A 27886-nucleotide genomic window follows, 5' to 3' on the forward strand; every position below is an offset into this window, starting at 1 on the left:
TAGATTGCTATATATTGAGAAAAAATATTATAGTTCTCTTATACTACCATTGTGCAAATACCAGTGTGCATTAATGCAAATATTAAAAACTCTTTGAAATAATTAAAACAAATAATTTAAAATTTCGAGTCAATCCATTTAAAATATATCTTTTTTCATTGCCGACTAGATTTTTTATGATCAATTGATTAACATTAGACGAATGTAAAATCTTTTTAATATTTAATGTGACGGCAACACTGCCTTGATTTTTTTTAAGGTCATTTTTTTTTAATTTAAATGGCACCGATTACAATGTTTGACTAATTTATAATTTTATATGGTATCCCTATTGTTAAGTTGATGGTGGAAACGGAAGAGTGCGCGGTACAAAATACGCTCATACAATACGCTCGTTGTAAATGAATTTATTAGTCTAATATTAACTTTTTGTATGATAATGTTTTATAAATTATAAAATTATTTTAATTTACGTCCATACTGTTCGCGGTGTGTGTACGAAGTGGTTGCGTGTTTGACAGATTTTGGAATTGTGTTAGGTTAGATGAGTTTTCAAGTAATTCTGCAAACGTGATAGTGAATTACAATGGATTCAGGACCAGCTCAAGAAGTTACTGAGCTTCTGAGGCAATGGGAGGAGCAGCATACGTCCCCAAATTATGATCCTATACCAACTTTGACAAGGTGAGCTCCGTTATCAATGAAATGTCAAATGTTCCACATTGTATACGATGCGAGTGCTCTTACGCCGTTTATTAGCCGAGGCAACAAGTGAATTCATTTTTTTTTATTTTTTTCGTCGTGTAATTTAATTAAAAAATTAAATAAGACAGTTTTAAAATTTACAAAATTTTTGTTTCGCTTGAAATTAATTTATAAGCAAACTTTTAACTTAAAAAGTTATTTCAACTTTATATTTCATAAATAAAAATCAATATACAAAAAATTACGACAGTCTCTTAGTTATATCGATGTTCAAGTAGAATTGGAATGCAAGATTCACAGTATACTGTATTATATTAATATTTCATAATAAATTGCAACACAATGATTACAAGATCATCAATTATTTAATCAATCACCATGACAATTTCACCACCAACGCTAGTATTTAAGCATGAAGAATATTGTGTATTCTTTAGTTTTTATATAACACCAAATATACCTTTACAATGTTCATCTCACTGCGATCACAGTCTCTCCGAGTCTCAGTAGTTAACTTGTGGCTATAGGTGAACCAGTGACTCAAAAAAAAATATATATATGTCCACATGACTATAAGTATTTAAAATGGGATATTTACCATGTTTTTTATTTTTATTTGGTGGAGCTCGATATTTGGACATTATCTACGAATGTCTTGTTCACGAGACTGAAGTTTGCGGGTAGATGTAGAAGGCATTAGAAGTGTCCATTTCGGACTACCTCCTTTCTCGTACGTTTGCTGCGTAAACACTGGGCACCACTACCATTGTCACTTTCACCCCCTACTATTTGTTTTATGTGCACTCGATACTATCCCTTATTTTACAAAACTCACCATATTGATTTGCGAAAATCTTATATGGCCATATGTATTTTTACAATATAAAATAACAGTAGACCCATGAGTTGCAGTGGCTACTTTAAATGTTGAATTATATAGTACTAGTTGTAGTTGTCAAGTGTTAGTCATTAAAATGTACCCAAATTTCATTAAATTCTCTTCAGTGGTTTGGCTGTGAAAAAGCAACGGACAGACAGAGTTACTTACATTTTATAATATTGGTATAAAATAATCAATTTCTAGATAAACAGACACACAGAAAGTATGTAGAGTTTTACTAGTATATATCTATACTAATAAATGAGCAATGTTTTTCGTAATGCCGAACTGAAAAAAAGGTACTAAACCATAATAAATTAAATGCACACTAGAAGATACAGGAGGTTTCAAAGAAGGTGTGAAATATTTATATATATAGTGTATACTTGAAGCAGGAATAAAAATAAATAAACCTTAGATTTATGTACATATTTGCTTCTTCTTGATAATATATCTTTATTTATAATGCAACACTATTTCACTTAACTACTTGTATTCTTGAATATTACTTCCAAAGTTTCAATAACAATTTATTTGACATTTAAAACACTATTTTATTACAAATCCATAATGATATGGATTAGCTCTTGACTAGAATTTGATGTCAAATATTGTTTATTGGGGTTTTGTCCTCTTGTGGTTGGAGAAGACTATAAGTGCTCTAGTTTGAGTCTATTGACTTCATTGAAGGTTAAAGTGAATATTTTTCCAACAAATAAATTGTAACTATGTAATGATCTTGATACTTGAGTGAAACTTTCTCATCTATTGTATGTTGAACTGTACAACAGTGGCATACAAGTTATATCAGATAGATAAAAAAATCCAATTGGATATTGCAATATATTTTAAACCTATTGGCATGACTAATACATTTAAAAAAAAATTATATACATATAATATTTAATATCATAGAAGCTCTAGATACTTGCAACATATCCTGTATTTATTTTTAATTCCTGAGTCAAACATGACATAGACTAAAAAAATTTTTTTTGTAGTATTGCACATTTAAAAATTACAGTATAATACAATATTCAGTATTCCAGCCAAAGAAGCGATAAAACTAACAAATCTTAAATAGACATTTATGCCATTATTTCCCAGAATCAGATCCTTATTAGTAACACTTTTAAATGGTATAATAATAATACAGAGTCAGATAAATCTGGCTAGGAATATTGATTTAACAGATGTTCAATGATTTTCATCAAAATCGGGCCCCAATATTTCTTTCAGTTTTTTTTCTATTCCTCATAGTTAGGTTAGTTAGCTAAAAATTGTTATGTAATAGAGTTTTGTGCAAGCCCCTCTGGGTGGGTACCGACATTATATTTTCTCCTGCCAAGCTGTAATACTTGGTACAGTTGTTATCCGGTTTGAAGGGTGAGTGATCAAGGTAACTACAAGAAATATCAACATAACTTCTCGTTACCCAAGGTTGGTGGTGCATTGGTTATGATTGTATGATTAATATTTCATACGGTAGCAATGTCTATGGACAGCGGTGACCACTTACCATCTAGTCGCCGATACCATAAATGTACAGAATATACTGTATTCCAACCATAACAGGGAAAAAGCCAAATAAACAACATTCGACAGCAAATTGACGCGATATCATTGGTCGGGAGCTTGATTAATCTATGATATTCACTATGGATTTGTGAAAAATTGGCGTCTTTAACATCGGCGAAACTATTATCGGAATTTTGGAAGTAAAATTAAAGTGGATATAAGTAGTTAAGTGTAATAGCGTTGTATAATAAATAAAAATATATCAATAAATAACTCTCAGTAGTGCACAATATAGCTGAGTTATTAGCAAATCGTATGAAATACGTAAATCTAAGGTTCGTTCAGCGTTGTTCCGACTTCCATTGGAATAGGCTACATGTATATAAAATAGGTTTCCTTACCTCTACATTACAGTCGTAGTAATGAGCTAATTAATATTATGACGCATTCATGATGTTCAAAAGAATGACTAAATAAATCTAATTTTATCTTCAACAATATTGCATATATAGTGAAAGGCGGCTTTATATACTTTAACGCTAATACATATATAACATACGCAATATAACTTAACTGACTACTAATATTGTAAACGCGTATGTAACTCTGTCTGTGTGCTGCTCTTTTGAGGCCAAACCACTGAAACGATATAGATGGAATTTGGTATGGAATGGGGTTCCGGGGAAGTAAACAGGCTACTTATTTAAATTCACTCCTCGGGGGATTAAGAGGGAGGGTGACGGTTTGTATAGCGAAAGTTTTATAAATACCACGCTAGTTCAGCCGCAGGTTCAGCTAGTGTTACGTATATTATACTGTACCCAACTGTAACGTGACGATTCAAAATTGCTTTTATGAGCCTTTTTGAATAAAGAATACTTTGATCTTTTGATTTTAAGACTAATAAATACGCTGACTTTATTTTTGGACTGCCTTATGGAGAAAACTAATAAACCAATATTATCATTTCGTGTCATTCGTTACATCTCTTTCTCACAAACCGTCCCATGTAAAGTTAAACAAAGACAGGGCGACATCTCAACATCTATATTTTATTCCTAATATTCGTTTTACAATTTCACAAAAATCGGATATCGCCCATGCCTAGTAACAAGCGATAATTTCATGTTCGTATCTAAATATAAATGTGCAAATCTAAACATGTAGATACAAGTCTTAACATGTTTCATAGCGTAGTTGGTGTTGGGGTTACCAGAATTTCGGATTTAGCCGGACTTGTTCTACTTGAAACGATCCGACCCCGTCAGATATTTACGAGTCGCTCTTTTCTCCGTTTATTCCAACATAATTTTTTATATAGAAGATTGGTCTTCGACTATAACTTTGCACTTGTGTGTTGAGTGGAAGGGGTTTGTCTGACACTGTAAACGTAACAAGCAAAACAAAATCACTTTGGATTTAATAATAATTAAGGCTAAGTATTCATAGTAGTAGAAGTAGGAAAAAAGATAAACAAACCTTAGATTAACGTATTTCATGCGATTTGCTAATAACTCAGCTATATTGTGCACTGCTAAGAGTTTATGATTAATATATCTTTATTCATAATACAACACTATTACACTTGACTTCTTATTTCCACTTAAATTTTACTTTCAAAATTCCGATAACAGTTTCGTCGCCATTCAAAACGGCATTTTTTTGCAAATCCATAGTGAATATCATAGATTAATCAAGCTCTCGACCAATGATATCGCGTCAATTTGCTGTCAAATATTGTTTATTTGGTTTTATTCCTGTTATGGTTGGAATAGAGCATATTTGCAATTAACATTGCAAAAAATTAATAAAAAATAAAGGTCGATAAATGGCAAGAAAAAAAAGGGGGCGGTTTGTCATGGGACACCCGGTAGCTTTCGCAATGTATTATGTATCAAATGATAGACACAATGTAATTAATTTACAACGTTTCGGAATAATTAAACGATCTCATCTCTCAGCCGAAGGAGCAGGTCCTTCGTCGCGTAAAAGAACTTCGTTCAAAAAACTTTGGGTCCACCAAAACTAGCTATGATGTAGACGAGATGATTGCTACAAAACTATATAATAAATTTTATTGCTATATTTAGATCGTACGTCGTTTTATTGTTAAAATTTCGTCTGGCATGTTGCCCAGCAAACTTTTTTAACTTCTGCGATTAATTTAAATTGAACAAATTTAACTAAATGGTATGCGTTAACTGAATATAAAATAGCGGTAATTCAAATTACTGACAGCACGTCTTTGGTCACAATACTCAGAAGAAAAAAGCCGTTAGTGGACCGACTGGAACTTTACTGAAAACTATATAAATCACTTTATCAACGTGGACCTACTGGATCTATGATGGTTTAAATGCTTATATTTACACTGGCTCACTCACTGTTCAAATTAAAGTTCTGTATGGTATTGTTGTTCGGTAGAATGCCGGGTAGAAAAAGTAAAGTAACTTCTTCAATGCGGTTTGGTAGATACAAATATGACCGAATTTTAAACGACACATTTCCTTCATCATTGAATACGAGATGAATTAAAAACACATAAAGCACCTGATAATATATAGGTTGGCCAGGATTAAACAGGCAGACTTCGGTTAACCTAACTTGGACTCTTTATTGTGTTGTTGGATGGTTCAAGACTTTGCTCAGGCAAATGTAGTCCCAGGAACCCAAGGAGCTGTAGTATTGATCGCCGATTTGCTTGTTTTTTTTTTTAAGGCTTTCCTTGCCTTATGACTGATGCTTAGATAAAAACAGCTCTACTATACCCTGTTCAAGTTAGCTAGTGATGAGAAACGGAAAATATAACATATATAACAGTCGATGGAATGCGTAATTCAAATTAGAATTCAATTTTTTTTTAACTTGTTATCTAAATAGAGTTATACCAGCTAAAGAGACCCCAACCATAAGGACCCCCGTTCGTAACGATAACTTAACAATGATCTTTAATAAAGATTTTTGATCTTCTATACCCTGATAGACAATATAATATAATTAATCATTTGATATATAAGTAAAAAAATAATAAGACGAGTTTGAAATGGATATGCTGCTCTACGTGCGCCATATTTGAAATCACGGGCCACGTGTACACGAAAACTATTGCTATAAATAAAATGTTCTCATTTAAAAATATTAAGGACTTATTTAGGTGTTAGTCATGTGCTAGGCAATAAAAAAAGTAGCCTATGTCCTTCCTTGGAGTTCAAGTTTGCTTCATATCAAATTTCGTCAAATTCCGTTCATTCGTTTGGCAGTGAAAGAGCGACAGACTGACAGACAGATAGGGTTACTTTCACATTTATAATATTAGTATAGTATAGAAGTATAGATTAGCGTTAATTTAATGTTCATATCGATCTCGATGTATGACGCAATTAGGCGAATTATAAATGAAAAAACATCAAAATCAAAATATCCTTTTATCAAGTTGGCATTTGAATCGTCGTTGTACAAAACTATTAAGCGAAGCTACCATCGGTTTGGAATGTAGATTCTATTGAGAAAAACCGGCAAGAAGCTCAGTAGTTACATTTTTTCTAAAATTAAAAATACAAAGTCATATTAGTTATATACAATTATATACGTATATAATATATCCTGCCTGGAAGTCAACTAGTATTCGGTCCATTTTTTTAACATTTTCACATCATTTTAAATTTTTTATCATATAAAATAAACTGATTTCAGGATCGCAGAAATAATAGAAGCTGAGACGGAGAATTTTATGAAGAAAGACCCCGACCCGTTCGACGAACGGCATCCCTCACGGACGGACCCCGAGTGTGCGCTGGGACATGCTCTAAAAGTTATGTTTAAAAAAGATAATTTTATGACAAAGGTATATACAAATATTTAATCTATTCTATAAATGTCTTATAAGTATATTTATATATAAATGCTTTTCGCCCGTGTCTTCGTCTGCGTTTTGAGGAGTGGGGAGCGAAGGGGTGATTGTGGTTGTACGATAACTCTTCAACCCCCTTAAATGGGTGACTTAAAAATAAACTAGCCTTTACTGGGTTCAAGCTTGCTTCATATAAAATTCCATCAACAGATTCAGTGATTTGTCCCTGAAAGGGTAACAGACACACAGACCGACAGTGTTACTTTCGTGTATAATATTTTTTTCATTGTCTTCTTTTCAGTTAGTAAATGATTACGTCCGCGACACGTACTACTCGAGGCAGAATATAACGGGGCGGGATGTACATAAACTAAACGTGGCTGCCTGCAGACTGACCCTGGATCTGATGCCCGGCCTCGAAATGAGCGTCGTCTTTCAGGTATACACATATATATTTATATATATACTCTGTTCCAACCATAACAGGAAAAAAGCCAAATGAACAACATTTGACAGCAAATTGACGCGATTTCATTGGTCGAGAGCTTGACTAATCTATGATATTCACTGTGGATTTGCGACAAAATGGCGTTTGGAAAGTCGACGGACCTGTTTTCGGAAGTTTTGAAGTAAAATTAAAGTGGAAATAAATAGTCAAGGGTAATAATGTTGTATTATGAATAAAGATATATTAATCATAAACTCTTAGTAGTGCACAACATAGCTGAGTTATTAGCGAATCGCATGAAATACGCAAATCTAAGGTTTGTTAATTTATTTCCTACTTCCATTGGAATAGGCTATAAGTACATACATGTACACCTGTAGGCTATTCCAACTACAAAATGAATTTAACAAAATCCAGGGGGGGGGATTCAGGTAATAATTTTAGTATTCCTGACGTATGGACAAATTTAACAACGATGACTTGAATAACAAACAGTTTAGAATATATAATATTAGTTAATAAAGATTTTGATTGGGAATAAAGTGTTGCCCATTCATACATTACAGGATAACGAGGCTCTGATCCATCGGTTAGTCAATTGGGCGACGAATTCGCCGGAACCGCTCCAGTGCTACGCTACAGGTCTCCTGGCTGCTGCGATGGAAGTGCAGGAGATCGCCACTAACTTCAGGTTGGTTATTTAAATCTACACGTTTTTATGTAAATTCGCTAAAGTATGACGATGTTTTTGAAGGTATTAATAAAGTTATGATTGAGCATCAAGTGATAAGCCTAAAAGGAGGGGGAAATAGGAATATTAGTAATTCCTTTAAAAAAAAAAATGTCACTGGTCGTTTTACTTCCATGTTTTCTGTTTGATCTATTTATTTTATATTTATTTGGCGTTTATTCGAGAGATCACCGTTCCCTAACCGTCCAGTAACGTTTTTCCGCCCTCTAAAATTAATTCTCTGTTAAATCGTTATAATTTAATAAATTGCAATCAAGTATCCTCTTTAATTTTCTGCACATCAAAATGAGACCATAACGGATTTTTTATGTGCAGCCATCGTCCCATAATCACTGGGACAAAAATCGGCTTACGCTATTAATATATAATATTTGACATCGGATTGAAGCGATATCATTGGTCGATTTGAAAAATCTATGATATTCACTATGGATTTGCGATACAGTAAAATTTATGTATACTTAAGTCGTTGTATGAATTAGTGTTGTATTATAAATAAAGATATATTTATCAAGAACTGTAGTAGTGCACAATATAGCAGAGCTGTTAGCAAATCGCATGGAATACTTAAATCTATGGTTTGTTTATCTTTATTCCTTCTTTGATTGGAATAGACTATAGACTCATAGTCTACCCAGGCGAAGCTGTTTATATTACATATAATAAAATTATAGATGATAGCACCTTATGATTGAAAAGACCACATCCTGTCTATTCAGTTCCTATATTGATATAAAGCTTAACACACAGACACACACAAAGGACCAGGACCATGTTGTGATACATTTTCCTGTTGTTCGTGTGGTTGGTTATTTTATTTTCCGAGGCATTAATTGTTATTTCAATTGAGTGTTTTTAATATTCCAGAGATCTGAACGCTATGTTAATACCACTGATGCTGAAGAGGCTACACGAGTTGAGGAACAAACATGAAGATAAAGTAAGTTATCTAATATTACAACTTGCCCAAATGGTCCAATGAATGGCCCATTGCTGGGCGAAGCGACGTCCCCTGACGTCCTGACTTGTTGTGGTTTGTCAGGTGACTAAGGTTGGTGGATACTCATTTGAACCGTCCCATGTAGGTTTCCAATTGATGTTTTTCAACACCAACCCTGAGAACTAAGATGTTCTAGTTGAACTGTTTCACTCACCCTTCAAACTGGAACAGAAGAATACTAAGTATTGCTGTATGGTCGTAGAATATCTGATGAGTGAGTGGTTCCCACTCAGATGGGCTTTAAAAGGCTCTACCACCAAACATACCTGAATATGCAGTGCATTTTAGTATATAATATTTTTATTATGTAAATTTAGACTATTGAAATTATAATCATCCATTTCATGTACATTCAACACAATGATATCGACGACCTCCGTGGTCGAGTAGTGTGTACACCGGTTTTCATGGGTACGCTACTCCGAGGTCCCTGGTTCGATTCCCGGCCGAGTCGATGTAGAAAAAGTTCATTACTTTTCTATGTTGTCTTGGGTCTGGGTGTTTGTGGTACCGTCGTTACTTCTGATTTTCCATAACACGAGTGCTTTAGTTACTTACATTGGGATCAGAGTAATGTATGTGATGTTGTGCAATATTTATTTATTTATTTAACGATTATTTCTCTAATTGTCTCAAAACCGTTCATATACTATTAGTTCTAATTAAAAATATCTAATAATTAATTTTTTTTTTAATAATATTTTCAGCCAAATCAGAATTTAGTGACTCCACCGAATCAGACGAGACACTTCGCGCGTTTCGACAAGAGGAGGAACAATGACATCAAATGTAACGGACCGACACCGGATAAAAAAGGTTTATATAACATTACTAAATTTAAAGCTTGTGTGTTACAATCTAATTGTAGTTAATGGGTTGTGACATAGATTTAAAGGTATGTTGGAAGAAGTCTAAGTTTCCCGTCTAAATATTTACAACAAAGACGAATGCATTAGAAAGACACACGTTCGAAAGAAACGAAAAAGGTTTTAAGCAAAAAAAAAGGTTTTTCTTGAAATTTTGCGTATTGGTAGAAGTCTTAAGTGTCGCCGCTTTTTTCCCTTTTCAATAAATACTTCAAAGACAATAATATGCTATTAGAATAACACACGTCAAAATATATACTAAGGGCCTTACAAGACAAAAAACGGTTATTCCTTATATTTTGTATATTAGTAGAAGTCTAAAGTGTCGCCGCCCTTTTACAAAAACTTACTGTCGAGACTAATGTAGAAGAACGGTACACGGTAAAAAATGAGTCTTTCAAGCGAAAAGTATTTATTCAAATTTTATTCCTCTTTTACGTTCAGATGTATAAGACGTTAAGACCTGTACTTAGAACTTTTTACATTTTTAATTAATAATAGTATATATTTTTTCAGATCGCGACAAAGACGAGGGCGGAGGGGGGGACATGTTGGTCGATGAGACCCCGCCCGTCATCAAAGATCCAGAAACTCCCGTCAAGAATTACAGCAGTGAGTGTGTCACAGTGCTTATAGTCATTATGTTTTCGAGGTTAAATAATTTTTAATATATCTGTTAATGAGAAGTAGTATTTAAACAGATCTATCACTCGGTGCTAGATCTACGTGGGTTCCCGTGTATTCTATTGCCAGACGGCGATATTTAGTATTCTGTTGCAGTTTGAATAGCAAGTGCCTAAAACTAGAACTAAGACTGGAAAAAAGATGATCATTTTTGAGGGAGCAAAACTTTATAACAATTTACCTAAACAAGTAAAGACTCTAACAATTTTTTCTATGTTTAAATCTCGACTTTATAATCATATTCTGTGTAACGATTCTCTGTTAAAATAATTAATTGAAACTGTTATCTCATCTGCTTTGCTGATCCGAACGAATTGTTATATTTATAAGTTAGATATAAGTTCTCATGTAAAGGACGTTGTCGTAATGAGAATGAAGTTCTTAAACTGAAGTGAGCCAGTAACTAAAGGCATAAGGGAGATAACATCTTAGGTCGGTGGCACATTAAAGATGTAAAGGGCGGTTTTCTTTGTTATTTATTAATTTCTTACAGCGTTAATGTGCACGTCCGCCAAGCTATATCATAAAAATAAATCCTAGTATACAGTACGCTTCGCTTGAATAGGTGATTTTTTTTTTTAATCCAGTGACCTTTTCCGTGCCTTAAGTTGCATAAGCGTATTAAACCGTAAAGGCGCACTCGACAACTTTGATTATGACGTCAAGATGGTTCGTCAAAGCTGAGAAGTACACGCACACAAGTTAAGCAGTTTGACGTTCGGCCAATGTCGGGTGTAGCTGTCACGCACACCGAGATAAGAAAGTTGGCTCGTTTGATTTAGTTACATTATAGTGTGCACTCCACCTAGTGATAGAAATAATCTAAGCTCAGCAATATGAAAATAATCGCTGGACTAATGATGCCGTGGATTCGATGAAGCTTTAGTTTTGATTAAGATTTGGCAAATAAGAATGTCAGCAAAGCGTGTGGGTAGGAGTGAGTTAGTTGAGCCGTGCGGTGGGCCCGCAGCGTACGCGGCGTCGCCGGAGCGCGGCCTGAGCGGGCTGAGCGGGCTGATGTCGCCGCCGGCGCGCCCGCACGCGCACGCGCACGAGACGTCCTCCAACTCCAGCTGGGCCGAGATGGAGACCTACGTCATAGGTAGCTTACGGGTAGTCTATTATTATACTGTAGTATAAGTATTCTTATGCTATAGTTTTTATCTCTCTGTCTATTTCTGAACTTACCTGTTTTCGGTCTAAGCTTCGTCACCAAAGATTGTCTGTGGGAGATCCCTATAGGCGATAAGACCGCCCTTGCGCACCATTTATCTAAAGTTTTTTTTTTTTTTGTATTCAAGTGTTGTGCAATAAAATATTTAAAATAAAAAATTAAAATGATGATTCTCGTCAGTAAATACCGTCAGTAAATATTAGAATTTTCTGTGAATACATTCTCAGTAGCTGTGAAAAGTTAAATATTATACGTTGTAAAGAATTAGATATATTTTAGTCAAAAATACTATTCACTTGATGGTAGGCGGTGCAAGCCGGTCTGAGAAGGTACCACCCACTTTCTTATGTTCTACCGTCAAACAGCCTTACTCAGTATTATTGAGTTCCGGTATAAAGGATGAGTGAGGCAGTACTATAGACACAAGGGACATAACGTCTTAGATTCCAAGATTGGTGGTGCATTGGCGATGTTGAGACATGGTTAATATTTCTTACAGCGACATTGTCTATGGGCGGTGGTGACCACTCACCATCAGTAGGCCCAATTGCTTGTCCACCTACCTGAAAAAAAAAAATAGTAACTGTGAGAGCAAAGTCATAGTGTGTGGCTGTGTTTGATCACATGCCTGCACTATAGGGAGAGTCAGAGAGATCAATTTTAATGTTTTACGTTTCAGGCAATATACAAATCCATCCACCGACAGACGCGACCAAACAGATGTTGATATTAAGGTACCTGACGCCGATGGGGGAGTATCAGGAGGTGAGCGTATGTGTAGGAACTGATCGTTCTAATACTATTAATATGATTGCTCGGATTATACTAATTGTGTGTGTGTGTGTGTTTCATGTGTATACGTGTGCTTGTGTGCGCGTGAGCGTATAGTTTAGTGTATTTATGTATTGTAAATATCTTTCTCACTCAAGCTGGAAAAACACGTTACGAGTTTCCCCCAGAAGAGGGGGGATAGTATGTGGGACTCCCCAGTGCCTAGTAAACCCACTAAAAAGGCAGCGGTACCCTCTCCGTCATTTCGGTGGGCGCCAGAGGATCGCTTAGCATATAATATCCCTCTTATGAATACAAGAAGATGATATTCTCGCTGGCCACGTCAATGGTCTAATTTAATTATATAAAAATATTATATACTAAAACACCCGAAGCGTCCCTCTGGTATAAGTTTTGTGTATATTGACTTAGAATTTTTTTCAGCGAAGCATTACAGAAAAACTTCTCCTCATGAATTATTATAGATTTCATAATTTAGATTTGGTTGTCATGAAAGATTAGCAAAAATTAAGAACAAAAGACGTTACATAATTGTAATCTTGGTCTTCACATACCACTTCCCCCCTCTGGCAGTTCCTGTCGCACGTGTTCGAGAAGAACGCCCTGGGCCTGATCCTGGGCTACCTCAACGTGCGCGAGTCACGAGACTCCAGGCTCGCCTTCGAAGCGCTCAAGTACCTCGCGGCGCTGCTGTGCCATAAGAAATTCTCCATCGACTTTATCAATATGGGTGGACTACAGGTATCAACTATACGTCTATGCCCCCATATTTTTTTCTATCCAAATATGTCGAACAGTATCTCAAGTTAGTTCCCGTGTACTGTTTGCACTAAACATCAGCAGGTGGTCCATTTGCCAGTTTGCTTATCATGTCAGTCATATAAGAAATAATAAAATTGCTATTTATTTACTTATAAAAGTAATTGCGATTTCAGAAATTCCTCGAAGTGCCCCGTCCGTCCGTGGCCGCGACCGGCGTGTCCATCTGCCTGTACTACCTCGCGTACTGCGAGGACGCCATGGAGAGGGTGTGCCTCATGCCGCGACACACTCTCGCGGACCTCGTCAAGTGAGTACTTCCGCGTATGTACGATTCGATCATATCGTCTTAGCATTCAATTAGAATTACAAATGTTCTCTTGATTGAGTGTTTATGTATACTCTAATCCAACCATAACAGAAAAAAAGCCAAATAAACGTCATTTGACAGCAAATTGACGCGATATCATTGGTCGAGAGCTTGATTAATCTATGATATTCATTATGGATTTGCGAAATTATGAACGTCGACGAAACTGTTCTCGGAATTTGGGAAGTAAAATTAAAGTGGATATAAGTACTTAAGTGTAATAGTGTTGTATTATAAATAAAGATATATTAATCATAAACTCTTAGTAGTGCACGATATAGCTGAGTTATTAGCGAGTGGCATGAAATACGTAAGTCTAAGGTTTGTTTATCTTTTTTCTTGCTTCCATTGGAATAGGCTATACGCACACATATGTATATATGTATGACAACGTGCGAAATTTATGTGTGTGTATTTTGTATCATTATATTTCATAGATCCTTACTATGAATAAAACTCAGTTTAAATTGTTTTTCACTTCAGGTACGCGTTGTGGCTTCTAGAATGTTCTCACGACTCCGGCCGCTGTCACGCGACCATGTTCTTCGGTCTCTCCTTCCAGTTCCGTGTAATACTCGAGGAGTTTGATAACCAGGTGAGGTGCCACTCATTCGTATGTTAGTGTATTGTGTTGCGTTTGAATGGTAAGTGAATTGTGGTAATAAATGAGTAGATTGGATTTATAAAATATTGTAAATTAATCTCGTTGTCTCTTTCTTGTCCTTTAAGCTAATAGAGATAGCAAGTGTTTTAGAGTATGATTGGACCTTGTTTATTCCAACGGCAGGAGTACAAATAAAGAAAATTTAGACTTTGATATTCTATACGTACTTGGTTGACAAAATGACGTTAATATGTAATTTTTTCTCAAATAATCATAGATTATTAAAGACCTCCTTTATCGTCTATACTCCTGCCATGGGAATAGGCGGTAGAAGGAATATCTAGGTTTTGTGTTCGTCGCTATGCTTTTTAAATAACCACACTCCCTCAGGACGGTCTCCGCAAGCTGTACAACGTGATTTCGACGCTGCCGATCCTCGGCTCGGAGGAGGAGGAGTCCCGCGTGTCCGACGACGAGACGTGCGCCGCGCGGCAGATCGTGCGCCACGTGTGCGTCGCGCTGCGCAGGTACGCACGCACACGCACACGCACACACACGCACCCCTGCACTGCAGGCACACCCTGCCTGAAATTAATGGCATATTCGTCATTTCTAGCACAGATAGTATAACTATTTATATCGTTGTAAGAAAAGTCGGTAGAGATAGCATAACCTGCAAAATACATTGATGGAAATATATATATATATATTTTTTACTTTTGGTAATATTTTTCAGATACTTTGAGGCTCATTTGAGGATACGTGCCGCTCAAGTTGCGAGACAACAAGGCGATAATGTTCCTGAACCACCTCCGTACAAAGTAAGTGTCGAAAAAAATGTATTACAAGACGTACGCAATTAGTTTAAACATGTAACAAAATAGGCAAGGATGGAGTTGAATTTTTGTAATTTGTTTTTTTTTTTTTAATTAAGTAATTTAATTCATATTATTATATGACTTGAATTATAATGATCTTTTTAATTGAACAAATGTTTTCAAATTTTCTTTTGATAGGAAAAATCGATAATAATGTTGGTATAAGTATTTTAGACATTTATTCATTTATGTTGGAATATGGAATTCCAGGCGTCGAAGTCGACTCCGGAGGAGATCCAAGAACAGATCGAGATGGTGCAGGGCGCGGCCTGGGCGCGCTGGCCGCCCGTCGACGAGCTGCTGGAGCTCGGAGGGGTGGCGCTGCTACTGCAGGTCGTGGGGTACGCCTACGACTGGAACTTCAACGGCAGGTAACCAAAAGGAAAAATAATTTTGTCTTCCGTTCGCAGACTGAGTGATAGACGATACTTCATCTTAAGCGGTTAAGTAGTTTCACTTTAAAGTGTTACTAACAAACAGAGAACACGAGAATACAGCGTGAATTTCCGTGCACGGCTTATATATTTAATACTAGTTGACGCCCGCGGCTTTGCTCACGTTTTAAGGGTTCGTCGTCAAGTATTTGTCCTAAAAAGTAGTCTATGTCATTCCTTGGAGTTCAAATTTTATACGAAATTACATCAAATTGTGTTCAGGGGTTTGTCCATGAAACAGCAACAGACAGATGGACAAAGTTGTTTTTGTATTTATAATATATGTAGTTGATTATGTATTTTTTTTTATGATAAAAAGAGTTTCTTATCGGTTCTTGGTAAAATCTGCATTAAGAACCGGTGATTGTTTTAAATTTTGTGTATGCTTAAAATTACTTTATTATAATATCTCCAGCTGTACGACGTAATCGATGAGCTGTATGGATGTGTTGTGAATTCCAGAGCGGAAACAGTTCGCTCAGCGTTGGACGTGGTGTCCGTGTGCTGCGTGGCTCCGCGGGTGCAGCTGCTGCTCACCGAGAAGATCGACATGCGGGACGCGGACCTCACCACCGGCGTGCACATCGTGCTCGGTGAGTAGCTACACCTACCACCGACGACAGTAGTGACTTAGTTGCAAATAGGGGTGTTATATGTTTATTAATGCATCTCCGAAATATTATTACAGATGGTAATAAGGCTTGATGCGAGTCCTTTTGGTGGGTGGGGGGGCGTACGGTGGTACCACAAACACAAAAATAAATACAATGCCTTGTACAGCTGCGTTTCAGTTTTAATGGCGTAAGTCTGTCTAAATGCAGGCACGTGAGACATAACGTCTTAGAATACGCGGCGTATTGATGGAGGGTGGTTGGTTTCGTAGTGTAGGCCACTTACCACCAGGTGGTCTATTTCTAGGCTAGCCAGATTTTGCTGACCATTTAAAGACTACATATCTCAACAGCACCCGAGCGGTCTAGGTTCGATCCCAGCCCTCAATAAAATCGTCGTCACCTATAAGTTTACGCTGAGTCGGATGGGATAGTATATAAATTCCTTACAAAACAGCCATTGCTATTATTCAACAAGAATACAATTTGATTGCTATACAATAATATGAAGTCCCAATTAAAACCTTAAGCGATCAAATCCTAACCAGAAATGTAATTTAATACAATTTTAAAAAGCGTATGTGTGTATGTATGTTACACGTTACGAGTATGTTAGGGGGTGTAATTTTCGCCTCTCATATCAGTAGAAAGAATTATGATCGATCGAATCCGACACGTAATACAAAAATTTCATCAAAATTGAGTCATCGGTTCCCTGTTGTTATACAAATATAACGAGCGAGTAGCCCGGCTCCCTGCGAGCGTTGTGTGTCCGTTGTGTGTCCGTTGTGTGTCCGTGCGGCCCCCTCATGAGTGTGTGCCCGTGCGGAAGGAGCGGCGGACGGCGACATCGTGCCGGAGCCCGAGGTGCAGCGCGCCGCGCTCAACGTGCTCGTCAACTGCGTGTGCGCGCCCGTGCAGCGCGTACGTACCGCTCGCGCGACCGCAGCTACTGTGTTTACTTCTCTCTCTAGCTTTAATTTGTATTACTATGCTATATATAACTCGTTAAATTAAAATTATGTTATTACCAATTGTGTAATTTTTATGACATAAATGGAAAGGTCGAAAAAAATAATAAAACTAATTTTAAAAGTGGTACCAGTGATGTGCGTCCGGTTCCCGAACGCATGTGGCAATGTTTGATTTGGTATCGTTTATAGTCGTAAGAACGTTGCAGTTATGACGGTACAAACATTTGAAGTTTGCGGTTACAAAATTTAATCTCATAAAAAAATATTCATTCTACATGTAATTTACAAATTATATTTTGTTTATTTTATATTTCGTCTAATCCAATGGGAGTAGGAAAAAAGATAAACAAACCTTAGATTTACGTTTATAAGCGATTTGCTAATAACTCAGCTATATTGTGCACTGCTAAGAGTTTATGATTAATAATATATAATATATTTATTTATAATACAAGACGATAGCACTTAACCACTTATTTAATATTCTTCCAAAATTCCGATAACAGTTTCGTTGACGTTTAATTTTTCGCAAATCCACAGTGAATATCATATATTAATCAAGCTCTCGACCAATGATATCGCGTCAATTTGCTGTCAAATGTTGTTTATTTGGCTTTATTCCTCTTATGGTTGGAATAGAGTATAAATTTTTATACATTATTTGCATGCGAGAACAGTTAAAGGGACCACCGTCGCTCTTTGAGGCTGGTTCTATTTTTTCACGAATTGCGCAGTTAATTTAAAATTCAATAATGTCATAGTTCTTTATCTCAACAGAAATCCGTACTAAATAATGTATTCAATGAATATCCAGGCGGGCGCTTCAACGACGCGATTCTCGATAACGGGCTCCAGTAAAAAGAAGACGACCGCCAAGTCGTACGAGGACGTCATACAGAAGGTGTGGGAGAGTGTACGGACGAACAACGGGATTATGGTACGTTTGTAGATGTCAATATTTTTTTTTTTTTTTTCGTAATTTTTTTTTCTAATGAGCAGTCAAGAACAAACAAGCACGTATAAAGTAATGTCACTTAGGTAGCTACCATACACTCATCAGATAATCTCTTGTCAAACTGTTATGTTTCAATTCGACGGATGTGTGAGCCAGGGTAACTACATGTGTAAGGGACGTAACATCTTAGTTACCAATGTTGGTTGTTCATTGGAGATGTAAGGATTGGTTAATATATCATACAGCACCAATGAATAAAACAAATCTAGGTGACCACTTGCTCAGGTGGTCCATTGGCCTTTCTACCTATACCACAAAAAAAAATTCGATCCCACATAACATTTCTAACCTTACGACACACTACAATATTTAGTAATATATAATTAAATAAAACTTCATTGTCAAGTTGCTAAGTGATCTCTACTCGTGCCGCAGGTGCTGCTGTCGATGATGATGGTGAAGTCGCCGATCACGGATGCGGACCGGCTCCGGGGGCTGGCATGCCGAGCGCTGGCCGGCCTGGCGCGCTGTCCCACCGTGCGGCAGATCATCTCCAAGCTGCCTCTCTTCACCACGTCACATCTGCAGGGTGGGTAGAATGGGGGACAAATTTTTCATAATGAATTTACTAATGGATACTAACAAAGAGGAGACGCATTTTCTATCCTATGCCTATCTGAAAAAAAAAATATAAAACCAATTTTATGAAACGTATACTTTAAGATGCAGCTAGTCTTTGAGAATTTTTTAGTATATAATATTATTGTGTAAGAACCGCTTTGCAGTATACGCTTTAAATTTACATTACTGTGATAATCATTTCGTAATCCTTCCAATTCACAACACATACATAATACCAATTTTGATGGACCAATCACAGATCGGTATGCAGTATTATTTACGTATTGCCTCAGCATAACTTTGTTTCGTACCGGCCAAATTGTTGTCCGTAAAACATAGAAGCGTGTAAAGTCGCTGGGCATTTTCAGTGTATATGTTCTACTATTGATTCATTCAAATGTGCGATAACATAATTTTCTAAAATATAATCGATCATACCTAATATAGAGTACTGAATAGCCGTTTAAGTAAGTTATTAACGTTCCAGTGCTGATGCGAGACCCGATACTCCAGGAGAAACGACAGGAGCACGTGATGTTCCAGAAGTACGCGCTGGAGCTGCTGGAACGAGTCTCCGGCAAGAGCAAGCACATGGGAGCCGAGTTCGAGACCTCGCTAGCGAACATACACAGGGTTAGTGGCGTGTCTTTTTTTTTATGTTATAGGGGGCAAATGGTCAGGAGGCTCACCTGATCGAAAGTGATTACCACCGCCCATGGACATCTGCAACACCAGGGGGTTGCAGGTGCGTTGCCGGCCTTTAAAGGCCTTCTTATTTCACCACGACTTTTTATCCCTACAATGATGACAATTGAAAATTCAAATTGTATTTAAAAAAAAAGTAATAGTAGCCAAAACCGTTCGGCGGAATATTTCCTATAATGATTTCAGTATCAAACACAGAGTATGTTTCCGTGAACAGGCGAACGTAGTGGCGCAGACGCGCATCAGCTACAACGAGCGGCAGCTGCTGCAGCTGGTGGCCGAGCACCTGCGCGCGCGCGGCCTGCGGGACAGCGCGGCGGCGCTCGTGCGCGAGGCGCGCCTGCCGCCGCCCGCGCCCGCCGCGCCCGCGCCGCCGCCGCCGCCGCCGCCCGTCTACACGCCCGCCACGCCCTCCCGGGTGAGTGCCCCGCGCCCGCCGCGCCCCCGCGCGCCGCCCCGAGCGCAGTCCGTGACCGCCGTCTGCCCGCAGCCCCGCCTGTCCGTGTCGCGCACGAGCAGCTGCGGCGCGCTGCACCGCGACAGCCTGGACCACGCCTCGCTCTCGCACGCGCACGCACACGCGCACCACGAGGACAGCCCCATGCCGACCGTTATCAAGCTGAGGTTAGTTTACTTTCTCATAAGTCATGTAAACCACTACTTGGCGGCCTCGTTGGTCTAGACGCTAAAGACTAGCTTAGGTTCGATCCCTAAGTCGGATTATCGGAGTTAAATTTGTTTTCGATTCGAATATGTAAGCGCAGAGCCCTTTAAAATTCAAACCTCCGCTTCGGGTGGGGCAAGCTCAAATTCAGAAAGAATTAATAAAATTGCAGAACTTAAAAACTTGTACATTAATACAACTGTCGGATCTTCCAGAAAAGTCCAAAACCCTGCCTTGTCTTCGCCAGTGCAAGGGGGCGCCACGACGCCCGGCTCCGAACACAAGCGTTCCCTCCAGAAGCAGCTGAGCGCGGCGGGGGGCGACCGGCCGCCGTCCCCCCCGCGCATCACACTGCACTCCATCATCACCGAGTACCTCTACAACCAGCACGCGCTCTGCAAGAACCCCGTGGTCACGTGTCCGCAATTTAACTTGTTCGAGTGAGTAATCTTAAACCGTAGTCTAGTTCATTCCAATGGAAGGAGGAAATGAGATTTTGAATTAACATAATCTCATTCGAAATACCGTTGGAATGGACTTAGAGCATTTTTTCGCTTGGGTAAGTACCACATACTCAACAGCTGTTCAATATTGTATCATGTAGTGCATTCCACGAGTTTACAGTAATGATAAGATTAGAGTAGAAAAGAGGAAATACTAGAATAACGAGTTCTCAATTATAACTGTGCCCGCGCCGCAGGCCGCACAAGTGCCCGTCGCCGGCGGCGGGCGGGCTGGCGTCGGTGAGCGCGCGCGGCGCGGAGGCGGGCAGCGTGCTGGCGCGCGTGGTGCGCCGCGAGCTGGGCGCGCCGCCCGCCCGCCGCGCGCACGCGCGCCTCGCGCACTCGCACTTCGCGCACGTGCGCACGCTGCGCCTGCAGGACGACGACGCCTACTTCACGCACACCATCTTCCACGTGAGTCGCACGCACACATATATCTCTCCTTCCGCCGAGCACGCGAATAATTAAAAACCCAAATTAGCACATGATAATTCAGTGGCTATGACCCACGCCTTCAAACCACTGGGCCACTGGTTGGTATTTCTGTTTAAGATAAATATGTGATGGTTTATTTATTATTAAAAACATATAAACATATGTGCATACTCATACTCATACATAACATAGTCGTAAACATAATCATGACGATTTCTGAATCCATAAAATTCTTCCCTATCATATATCACTCAATGCGCATGAACTTCGAAATAAAAAAAAATCCTATACGTCTCCCCCCCAGCCGACCCAACAGCAGCTGCTGACGGCGACGTCGTCCGGCGACATCCGGATATTCAACTTGTTCACGGGAGTCGAAGAGAACTCGTATCAAGTGCACGAATCTTACATATACCATATGCAGGTATGTGTTCACTCAGAAGTTAATATCAAAATATATTCAATTCACGAGGCAATTTAAGCTGTGCAAAGGACTTTTGAATCGTCATTTTGCAAGGTAAATTTTATATCATTGGTAATATGATACCGGTTCGGTATGTTGATTCTACCGAGAAGAACCGGCAAGAAACTCAGTAGTTACTCTTTTTCAATCACAGACGTTTTGCATATAATTATGTATATTACAATTATTTATCTCGTATGACCTTAACGAATATTAAGACCAAGCTCGTCTATTATTTATATATTCTTTGTGTTTAATTATATATGTTATGTTTAGCGTTACAAGTTCAAGTAACACAGTTTGGTTTCATTTGTGACAGGCGAGCAGAGATGGGTGCTTGTTGCTAGCGTCGTCGACGACGTCGTGGAGGACGCTCTCTGCGCTCTGGAACATGAAGGAGTTCGAGCAACTGTAAGTGCAATTCAAACATTCGCTACGTTAATTATACTTGGTGGTGGGACTTTGTGCGAGCCCATCTGTGTTGGTACCACCCACGCATCATATATTATACCGCCAAACAGCAGTACTCACTCTTGTGATCCGGTTTTGCAGGGCGAGTAAGCCACACTGGCTAACTTCAGGTACAAGGGACACAACGTCTTCGGTTAAATTTGGTGAAATAAGCCCCAAGCCTTCTAAAAAGGAGGGACGTTGAATTAATAATAAGTGAAGTTGTCCTATACACGAATAACCAAGATCTGCCACCAGCTTCCAGCTCGACAACGAGGAGTACGTCGAGTTCTCGAAGATGTCCGACGATCGCATTATCGGCACGAAAGGCGAGACGGCGAGCATCTTCGACACGCGCACCGGACACGAGCTCATGACCCTCACGCCGGCCATCAGCAACCAGTACGCGAAGAACCGCGCCACCTTCAACCCCACGGACGAGCTCGTCCTGTCAGGTATCGTCGCCAGCTACTGTTTGCTATTCCCCATTCAGTCACTGCTTCGCCGGTCCAGGCATCGTCAATTTATAATAAATCAAGCCCATTTATACTGTTGTATTATTATGGACTGCGCATAATGTTTTTAATTCACGAGGCAATTTAAGTTAAAAAACACCTTAATTTAAAATATTATTAACTATGAAAATTTCATATGTTTATTGTGATTCGAATGCTTCATTAATTCATTCAGAGTCCAAGTCGATCAAACGTCGAACGATGTTAAATTTACGTTAAGACGTCTTGATAAGTCAAAACTTGACAAGTATTCGTCTTTTTATTTAAAGTGGTGGACTATCTAGCAAAATGAGCATCAAATGGTATATAATCACCACCGTCCATAGACATTGGCGCTGCAAGATAACTATGTTATCTTGGGCCCTTGAGCCGTAGTTACACTGGCTCACTTACTCTACCGGTACACAACAACAGTAAGTATTGTTATTGGCGATGAGAGGTGATGATTAGGTAGCCGAGGCTTGCAGAAAGTCCTAAAGCCAGTGGTCATGATTAAACAAGTAAATGACCCACGACTCCTGTTTCAGACGGCGTGCTGTGGGACGTGAACACGGGCAAAGAGATACACAAGTTCGACAAACTCAACCAGACGCACAGCGGGGTCTTCCATCCCAACGGGCTGGAGGTAATTTTTCTTCACAACAGTACAATGCCCCGTTATTATAAGGAATTTCCAATTTTTTATTACATTACATTACATTAGCAGCCTGTTAATTTCCCACTGCTGGGCTAAGGCCTCCTCTCCCTTTGAGGAGAAGGCTTGAGCATATTCCACCACGCTGCTCCAATGCGGGTTGGTGGATTTTTTTATTATGTACCCAAAATGGGAATGACAATAACCCAAGGGGTCAGGATCGAACCTGCGACTTGTGACATCGCTTGGCCGCCCTTAAACCAATGTCCTATTTTATTTGATTGACATTGAAACAGTTCTTGATTAATATCTTTATTTTTAATACAACACTATTCCACGTAACTACTAATATCCACTTTAATTTTACTTCCAAATTCACGATGACAGCTTCGTCAACGTTCAAAAGTTTTTTCGCAAATCCATAGTGAATATCATAGACTATTCAAGCTCTCGACCAATGATATCACGTCAATTCAATGTCAAATTTTGTTTTTGTCATCTTGTAATTGGCTATTTGACTGGTTTTTAAAATCAATTTTACATTATTTAGTAGAGGTTAAGGAACCCAGTAAAAGTTGTAATTTTTTAATTCTAGTAAATATTTGCTGAAAAATATCAAGTTAAAAATTCAATATTTAAATAGCGCGCGAAAACGCTACTTTGACAATATGCCGCTACATTGTGGTCGGTGACGTCACTTGCCTGTTTGTAATCCGTGGCACATATAATCCACATACAGTAGGCAAACGAGGTTAACAAGCAAGTGACGTCATCACAAACCCGACCAAACAGGAGCATTTTGTGTCACGTGAAAAACATTTAAAAAATGCATTTTTATTTATGGGTTTTTGAATAAATAAATTATTATTTTCAACTTTCGTTAATAAATAACCATTTTTAAACTCATAATATATACCGATTACAACAATTGACACTATATCTTTCGCATTGTCAAATAGCCAATTAGATATAGACTTAGATCTGCGTATATTACTAACCTAATCAATAGAAATTTAAAACTATTGTTTGTGTAATGGATTTATTATAGAACCAGTATTTTGTATGATTATTTAATTTTTGCCAAATTGTTTCTAAAATGAAATTATGTTCTTTATTAAATTATAGGACCGATTATGTTGCGTTTGCACCGTGAATCCTCATAGTATTTGTTAATATGGTCTTTAGAAAATGTTGATGATTTATTGTTTGATATTTCCAGGTGATATCGAACACTGAAGTGTGGGATCTTCGAACGTTTCATTTATTGAGAACAGTGCCTTCATTAGACAAGTCCGAAGTGAGTTGATTTTGTTATTAACAAACTCGCTACCCGTCCCAAGAATAAGGAGGGTCTTCATAGCATAATACATAATATCGATGTCGTAATATGTCTATTGATGTCCGCGGCGCCGGTAAAGCTCCCAGTCGGCGAGATATTTTCCAAAATCTTCAACCGTCAATACACAATGACATTTGATACAATATCTATCTCAACAAAGATATTTTCATGTATAATGTTGCCAAGAGCCAAGCTTTAACTCTACACGTCCTAACATCACAAACTATACAACTTTGTCAAAATATGTGACTGTTTTTTTAGATATCAATAAAGTATGAGAGCTATGCAATTAAAACTCTATATGTTTAATAAGTCCGCTATTGGCAACACATTCCGATAATTTTTTTTGTATAGTCCATACCCAAGTTGTAAGAGTTTAAAAATAACGACGCTTCGAGAAGAGGTAGGTAGTGCTTTTCGCTTGGCTCGTCATGGAGAGATATGAATATCATCTAAATCTACTACCTAATGAAAACCGATTGAAAATCTGTTTAATAGTTTTTGAGTTTATCGCATTGACAGGTACAGACGGTGGAGAGCCGTGTTTTACTTTGTTTTTTAATGTAATTACATCCGAGATATTCGAAACCAATATGTGCTTAATTTGTTGCTTAATATTAATGTTATACTCCAACTGTCTATATTGGAGTACCTACCTTAACCCAGCAGTGGGGTATAAATCGTTGCCATTGTGTCGCCAGGTGATCTTCAACCCGACGTGCACGGCGCTGTACGCGGTGTGCTCGGACCAGGACTCGGAGGAGCGCAGCCAGTTTGACACCAGCTTCAAGACGCTCGACCCCTACGACTACTCCAGCATAGGTACGTTCCGACGGCAGGAGGAGTAAAGGTATACAAACCATAAGTTTCCATATTTCATGCGATCTCAGCTGTATTATGCTCTCCTAACAGTTCTTGTTTAATGTAAATTTATTTAAAATACAATACTATTCCAAATATACTCATTTGACAGCAAAATGACGCGATATAATTGATCAGCTTGATTAATCTGTGATATTCACTATGGATTTGCGAATAAATGCCGTTTTGAACGTCGACGAAAATGTTATCGAAATTTTGGAAGTGAAATTAAAGTGGATATAAGTAGTTAAGTGTAACAGTGTTGTATTATAAATAAAGATATATTAATCATAAACTCTTAGTAGTGCACGATATAGCTGAGTTATTAGCAAGTGGCATGAAATACGTAAGTCTAAGGTTTGTTTACTTTCCTACTCTCATTGGAATCGGCTATAACTAATATTATCTACTACGAAAGGTTTTATGTTAAAATTTATTTACAGAATCGCATAAAAAACAATCTTTATTAGTAGACTAGTTTCCGCCCTCGTCGAGGGACATTTCTCCATGTTGTAAAGTAATCAAAATATACTTTATTCAAGTAGGCTTTTTCAAGCACTTTTGAATCGTCATTTAACAAACTATTTTAAGTAAAGCTACCACCGGTTCGGGATGTAGATTCTACCGAGAAGAACCGACAAGAAACGCAGCAGTTACTCTTTTTCAACATGTAAAAATACAGTCATGTTAGTTAAATACAATTATATATGTATGTTATGTCTCCTGCCTGGAAGTCAACAAGCATTAACTCCATCTATGCACTATTCGAGACTATAATCTATCTCTGTTCCAAATTTCATCCAAATCTAGAGATTTTTGTATTTTTAATATTATTAGTAATATTAGGCTTGTAACTTATTAAATTTTGTCTCCTCTGTTTGAATGGTGACTAATATAGTCTTGAAAAGCCTTCAGTTTGTAAACAAAATACAGAAGTATAATGTTAATAATACTCTTTTAAATTTGATTTTTATCGGTCCAAACGACCTCCAATAAGAATAGAGATATTACATAAATTGTCTGACCGTCTGTGAACAGCTACGATAGACGTGAAGCGCAACATCTACTCGCTGGGCGTTTCCCGCTTCGGGACGCAAATCTCGTTGGTGGAGAATTTGGGGGACTTCGAGCAGGTACAGGAGTCCTGCGTCAAGCTCTACGACGTGGGCCGGAAGAGGGACCACGACGACGACGCGGTACGTACGCACACTAACACATCCACACACAAACACTCACACTGGGTAATGGGCAATGTCTCAAATCATGAAAATTCTTAAAAAGCCAAGTTTTTTAGTTTGATGATGAGTGTTTAAGGAAATTGTTGTTATTTGCAGGAGGAGGAAGAAGAGGAGGAGTTAGCGGGAGGATCCGACAATGACGACGGCTCGGACTCCGGCTCCGACAATGATGACGACTGTGAGTGAACCCGTCGAGTTGCATCGAGAGAGTCTAGGAGACTTTGTTTCATTAACATTCGTATCGACTTTAGCTTATAAAGGGCGTAAAGGACATTTGTTTAAAATTAATTTTTAATGTTCTATTCAGTTTTTACAGTTTTCTACACTTTCTCTCGTTTTCATCTTAAATTAGACATTCGTTAAAGAAGAAACTTAAAAATTGAAATGATTGAATTTTAATAAACAACTACAAATATAGACAATACATCACATACTACTAATAGCGCTACATTAAAAGGAACTTCTCTGTTGTATTAATTCTCTCTAGAATACTCGTGTTTCGTACCTAACGTCATTTTTACTGGGATGTCAATATATTAAAAAATCATCTACGGGTGCGGTCTAATATAAGAGTGAAGTACCCATGCCGTGTCACACGGGCAGACAGTACATCCACCCCCTGTTCCAGTAGCGTCCAGCCTGCTGCGCAACGCGGTGCTGGGGCTGGCGGAGGGCTCCGGCTCCGGCGACTCGTCCGGCGAGCGAGAACACGACGAGCCGCGCCGACGCCGAGTGCGCACGCGCAGGCGGGTACGTGCTGAGTGACTGACTGACTCCTCGTTACCGGATTCTCTCTGTGGATGTTCGCTCTTAACGCGTGTAATTCATGTCGACAGGCGGCCGAGGGGCACAGCAGCGACAGCGACGGGGACATTGACTTCGACAATATCATCGAGTTTGAGATCGATTAGCGGGCCAATAAATCATTTGAACGATATTTTGTGTTTCATTCGCACGTGGCGGGTTATGTGTAGTGTGGAGAGCATGTATTATGCAGAGAAAATTTTATTCATAGTTTTAATAGCAGTCGCTGCGATAATAAGCGATCTGTCGACACTAAGCTTTCAATAATTGTTACTAATCATAGATAAACTACAAAAACTTCTTTATCCGTTGAAATCAAATCAAATTTCTTAATTTAATATATGAATAAGGCCAATTATAAAAAACGTTCTGAATTTTAATTTCATTTTATAGCTAGAAAG

The 27886-nt window shown here is 38.3% G+C and overlaps 1 protein-coding gene across 2 annotated transcripts; it reads left to right on the forward strand.

Annotated features, from left to right (window-relative positions):
- The first annotated feature begins 281 nt into the window (after window positions 1-281).
- Window positions 282-27618, forward strand: LOC113399252 (protein mahjong). Of its 2 annotated transcripts, none has more exons than XM_064219689.1 (34): window positions 282-684; window positions 6797-6947; window positions 7255-7392; window positions 7968-8092; window positions 9020-9092; window positions 9860-9968; window positions 10535-10630; window positions 11673-11804; window positions 12556-12641; window positions 13242-13409; window positions 13604-13737; window positions 14281-14392; window positions 14792-14928; window positions 15138-15222; window positions 15490-15650; window positions 16176-16306; window positions 17157-17248; window positions 18113-18235; window positions 18689-18842; window positions 19362-19507; window positions 19797-19997; window positions 20070-20203; window positions 20459-20683; window positions 20944-21160; window positions 21486-21605; window positions 21964-22055; window positions 22353-22549; window positions 23137-23234; window positions 24463-24540; window positions 25284-25404; window positions 26482-26639; window positions 26778-26859; window positions 27310-27431; window positions 27518-27618. In XM_064219689.1, exons 1-34 carry the CDS (start codon window positions 587-589, stop codon window positions 27590-27592), a joined length of 4371 nt encoding a protein of 1456 aa, XP_064075759.1. In that variant the 5' UTR covers window positions 282-586; the 3' UTR covers window positions 27593-27618. The 2 variants fall into 2 exon arrangements, with proteins under 2 accessions (XP_064075759.1, XP_064075760.1); XM_064219690.1 differs by having other exon boundaries at window positions 27313-27431.
- Window positions 27619-27886: the final 268 nt, after the last annotated feature.

This window comes from Vanessa tameamea, chromosome 29 (genome assembly GCF_037043105.1).
Source record: "Vanessa tameamea isolate UH-Manoa-2023 chromosome 29, ilVanTame1 primary haplotype, whole genome shotgun sequence".
Lineage (NCBI taxonomy): Eukaryota > Metazoa > Arthropoda > Insecta > Lepidoptera > Nymphalidae > Vanessa > Vanessa tameamea.

Bases quoted from the DNA above. Each gene is read 5' to 3' on its own strand.
- LOC113399252 (XM_064219689.1), top strand. From the start codon at position 587: ATGGATTCAGGACCAGCTCAAGAAGTTACTGAGCTTCTGAGGCAATGG. The intron at 15,651-16,175 runs GTAACCAAAAGG...TGTGAATTCCAG, and splicing joins GACTGGAACTTCAACGGCAG to AGCGGAAACAGTTCGCTCAG. The intron at 26,640-26,777 runs GTACGTACGCAC...TGTTATTTGCAG, and splicing joins GGGACCACGACGACGACGCG to GAGGAGGAAGAAGAGGAGGA.